The 5000-nt window shown below is 42.9% G+C and overlaps 1 protein-coding gene across 5 annotated transcripts in view; it reads right to left on the bottom strand.

Moving 5' to 3' along the window:
- LOC147017243 (uncharacterized) overlaps positions 1-5000 on the bottom strand; it is a 230878-nt gene that overhangs the window by 22202 nt on the left and 203676 nt on the right. For all 5 annotated transcript variants that reach the window (XM_085846694.1, XM_085846698.1, XM_085846696.1 and 2 more), the window contains 2 exons: positions 1963-2007; positions 1803-1856 (listed from right to left, as the gene is read on the bottom strand). In XM_085846694.1, coding sequence (XP_085702820.1) covers positions 1803-1856; positions 1963-2007 — 99 coding nt within the window. The remainder of the gene's footprint in view (positions 1-1802; positions 1857-1962; positions 2008-5000) is intronic.

The raw sequence follows: 5000 nt of genomic DNA, 5'->3' as shown, positions 1-5000 counted from the left end.
TGGAGAATTATATAGAGTGAAGAAAAGATTAAGGAATGTGTGCAAAGTGTAAGTTCATGGAGTGCAACAAAAGCGATTTGCTAAATCGCTCATCATGAAATGCATGATCTTCACTGTATACATCAGTAATCGCCTGCCGAGCCAGCCGTTCCTTAGCAACCGTTTCATTGTAGTGCTTGCTTGAGTGCTTGAGCCACTTGGCAAACTCTCTGCAAGCTGTACTGGTAATGGTTGCCTACTCCTCTGAGCTCCCAAGGTTAATCAGGAGGAAACTTTTTAGAGGAGCACATTATTTACAATGAAACACCTTACTTGGGGTATTGAACAGATAATTTCTCACAATTCATCCACATCTATAAAAGGCAATTATATATATATATATATATATATATATATATATATATATATATATATATATATATATATATATATACACATCTGTACAGCCACATATTTTAAGTTACTGACTCCAAACTCAGGTTACAAATCCAATTTTGTGTCGGGGTAGCATAGGCTATGTGGCCGCAGAGGCAGAGGGACTGACAATCCCCTTTGTTACCTGGGCAACGCTGAAGTTAAAGCACTCTTTGCACTGATAAATTTGTCCTTCTCTCCTCCCCCCACACACCCCACCCCCAATGGCAAGCCCTCAGTCAATATTTGATATTACTGTTCAAACTCCCTTGCATCGGTAAATTAATTCCCACTATTACATACCAAGGCAACATATAGTTTCACCTGCCGAGGGGGAGGAGGCAGGAGAACTCTGCGGACTGAGAAGGGTTCAGGAGAGCAAGCGGGGTGGGGGTGGTGAATGGTTTAAAGTGGTAAATTGTGTTTATGCAACATTATCAGATTTACCCCGCATTGCACGGGAAGAGAAACGTGAATAAGTAACACTTTGTAGCCAATCACAAAGACTGATTCATCCATTGGCTGATTGGAGCTCAGTTTCAATTTCCATGTGCGTCCGACCCTGAATACGTGTGAAGAAGAAGTCTGAATACAAACGGCTTTCCATTTTGAATTTTTTTCTTGATCTTCCTTTTAGTGTTGTGTTGTTGTATATTATTCGTAATTCGGCATCTGAAAAGGCTGTGATGAATATCCCATTAACAATGTCCCCCTCCTCGCTCCTTACACCACCAAATTATATATTTTTCCCAAAATGGATGCGGACGAGCTTTGTGGGGACGGGACGGGTGGGCGCTTTCTAGTCTATACCTATAAAAAGAAAAAAATCTCCCTTCCTCTCCCCTCCTCTTCCCAAGGGTAGATTTGTCCTCCCCCCCCCCTTTCCAAGGGTAGATTTGTCCTCCTCCCCCCCCTTCCCAAGGGTAAATTTGTCCTCCTTCCCCTCTCCCCCCCCCCTTTCCAACGGTAGATTTGTCCTCCTTCCCCTACCCCTTTTCCCACCTTAATAGCAAGCCCCAGTTAATATTCGCTAATACTGTTCAAATGCCACTGCATCGGTAAATTAATCCCCACTATTACATACCAGGGCTGCATTTCGTGTTGCCTGTCTGGGGAGGAGGGGTGGGAGTCCGGAGGGAGGAGGTAGGATGAGGGAACTGGCGTTGCCGGGCAACGCCGGGTACCTTTACTGATAATAAATAAGGACGCTTTCAGGAAATCACATTAGGAGGTCACACACATAAAGTGAAATTAAAGACCATGATGACATTTACGCAGTTACACAAGTGTTCATAAGCAATGGTTATCCAGTGAGGAAGGCATAGCAATGAAAAGATTCATCTATTTGTTTAAATCCACTGATAAAAAGTATTTTGTGGGAAACCTACCGGCTTGCCATCAATACCAGGAACACCAGCTATTCCAGCATCTCCCTTAATGCCCTGTGGGTAGTACCACAAACAAGGTGATGTAATTGAGGGTTGGGGAGAGGGTATGCATTGATGGTTGAGTAGTTCATCTGTGGAATATAGCAAAGGGTGTGCATACCTTGTCTCCTGGCACGCCATTCTGTCCATCGTTTCCAGGAATGCCCTAACAAGAAATGCATATATAATTGGGACATTGATTTATTTTAATAATTCAAAAAAGGATTAAAAAAAAAAGTTAATTATGTCACCGATAGGTTAGGATCGTTGGTTGTGAATCAACAATCCTATTGGGGACTGTGTATTTGTTATGTAAGGATGGTGGTGGCTTGATTAATATGAAAGAAAGAAAGAAAGAAAGAAAGAGAAGGAAAGAAAGAAAGAAAGAGAGAAGGAAAGAGAGAAAGAAAGAGAGAAGGAAAGAGAGAAGGAAAGAGAGAAAGAGAGAGAAAGAGAGAGAGAGAGGATTGGAGAGAGAAGGGAAGAAGTATGAGAGGAGATCATTTACAGTGTGGAAGTAGGAAGCATGCTTGGGGAATACTGGAGATAGAAGGTGTGAGGGGGAAAGAAGAGAAGGGGGTGTGGGGGAGAGAGGGGGGAAAGGGGGGGGGGAGAAAGGGGGGAAAGGGGGGAAGGGGAGAAGGAGGGGGAAGAGGGGAAGGAGGGGGAAGGGGGGGAGGGATGCGGTATGGTCAACAATTCCTCAATTTTTGCATACATAATAAAAAGATGTTCCCTAGCTTTCCTTTCATAACTGTTTATCATACCTTGCGGACTCATAATTGTGCTTAAAGCTTTCGCATTGAGTGTGGGAGGTCAGCAGTTGAAACCCCGCTGAGTTTTTTTAAAATGGGATGTGCTGTTTCCTTGCTCGACTCTCAGCATGGCCACCATCTCGATTTAGGTCATGCTCACCTGGTAGTGTAGGATCCCAAACTCTTTGGTAATGCTTTGAGAGGCTGATCTATCAACAGGTGTAAAATGTTGAAATGTTTAAATGGTTGTACTGCCATGGACATGCATGGAGGTGGTCCATGACTCCATGTAGCCATTTCCGGTTGCATTCCTGAGGCCATCAGAGTGGCATTGTTATGACAATGTGTTCGCATGAGTTTGTGGGACCTCATTGAGTCTCTTGGACTGGCTTGTGAATTTGTTTGGGTAACTTTGATGTCTTCTTTTTCTTCTTCTATTATGTATTTTTTCACTATGAAAGTGGTTATACAGAATAAGAATAACAGATCTCTACCTGCACATGACAATCCACCAGCCTATGTGCAGCGACGCTCAAATACTCTTCATATTTGCTTCTCCAATGTCAGGGGCTTTGGCTCCAACTTTTCTTCTGTGAAATCTTTTGTTCAGCTTAACTCACCTGACCTGCTGGCTCTATGAGTGTTGGTTGGACAGTGGCATCTCCTTCGTTTCTTTCAAGTTTCCTGGTTACATTTTTCACCCTCTTTATAGCCCTCCTTCTCATGATCTTGGTATCTATGTTAAAGACTCTCTTCCTTTAGCTCGTGAAAATTCTCTTGAAAGTGGCTCTCACGAGTTTAATTGTTTCCGCCTTGCTCTCCTGCATTCAACAACATATCTATTCTTTCTGTAGCGCTCGCCTTCCTGTCCCTTGTGCCGTGCTTAACGTGATCTCAGACAGCATTTACAGAGCTATTTTACTCCACCTTTTTGTACACATCATGGTATTTGGTGACTTCAACGTTCACCAGAAGGAATGGCTGGTACACTCTCACAATACTGACACTCCCGGTATTAATACCGATAATTTCTCAATCGCTCAAAATCTCACCCAAATTGTTTTCTCTCGCACTCATATTCCTGACCTTGCTTCTGATGGAAGATGCTTGTTTGACCTCTTTTTGTCTTCTCAACCAGGTGACTGTGTTGCCAATGTCCTTCCTCCAATTGGTAACTCAGATCATTCCACTGTTTCTGTTTGTGTCTCTTAATCCTCATACTCAACTCCAATGCATCCTTTTCACCACATTGTGTTTCAGTTTGGGAAAACAGATTGGGATGGATTTCGTTCATTTCGTGCTGATCTGCCATGGACCTCAGCTTTTAGTCCTGGTCCTGATATGGCTGCCGAGGAAATATCCCAATGAATTTGCACTGGTATGGACATTTACATTCCCTCACATATATTATATATATATATCAAGTGAAAGTTCATTCCCATCCCTGGTTCGCTCTGGCTTGCACATCAGCAATTGATCATCACAACCACTATTTCAAACAGTAACACGTGCAAAGGTCTCTGGAGTCCAAATGTCTGTTCTGCAAAGCTAGTAACCTCTGTAAAAGTTTTTGAGGATGCTAAGCAGTAAAGAGTCCTTCTGTAGCCGATTCTATTGTGACTCGGCGACTTGTCTCTCGGGACTTTTGGCGGATTGCCAACAGTGTACTCAACCTCAATAAATCTTCAATACCCCCTCTCTTTCATGGACATGAGGTTGTTCGTTCACCTCTGCATAAGACCAACCTCTTTGTAAATCACTGTTTCTAATTCTACCTTAAATGATCAGGGACACCCTCTTCCTCATTTTCCATCTTGTACAGACTATGATATTCCTGTTTCATTATCACTCTTCAGATGGTTGCCAGAATTATTTGTACTGTAGATGCCTCAAAAGTGACTGGTCCTGATGGAATCCCTGTGATTGTATGGAGGATGTGTTGCCCTGAACTGTCATCGATTCTTGTCAAGCTACACAACCTGTGCTTGTCTGCTATGATGTTTCTTTCATCCTGGAAAGCAGCTTCTGTTCCTGTTTTCAAGGGTGCTGGTGAACATTCTGAGCCAAGCAACTATTGCCCCATCAGCCTGCTTCCTGTAATAAGTAAGATATTCGAATGCTTCTTCAATAAACAACTTCTTAGCCATCTGAAGGACAATGAACTTCTCACTGACTACCAGTATGGCTTTCGCCATTCTTGCTCAACTGGTGATCTGATATCCTTAAGTAAGGATCATTTCAAAGGGCATTGGAGCTCAATGTTGAAGCTCAATTAGTTCCTTTGGATATCTCAAAAGCCTTTGATAAAGTGTGGCACAAGGGTCTGCTCCACAAGCTTCCTTCGTATGGTGTATCTGGAGTGATGTGTTCAATCATTTCAGCTTTCCTTACAAATTGCAAGATG

Source organism: Eptatretus burgeri, chromosome 11, assembly GCF_056783735.1.
Source record: "Eptatretus burgeri isolate ZD-2024b chromosome 11, Ebu_testis_v1, whole genome shotgun sequence".
Lineage (NCBI taxonomy): Eukaryota > Metazoa > Chordata > Myxini > Myxiniformes > Myxinidae > Eptatretus > Eptatretus burgeri.
This window is presented reverse-complemented; position numbering and strand designations above follow the sequence as displayed.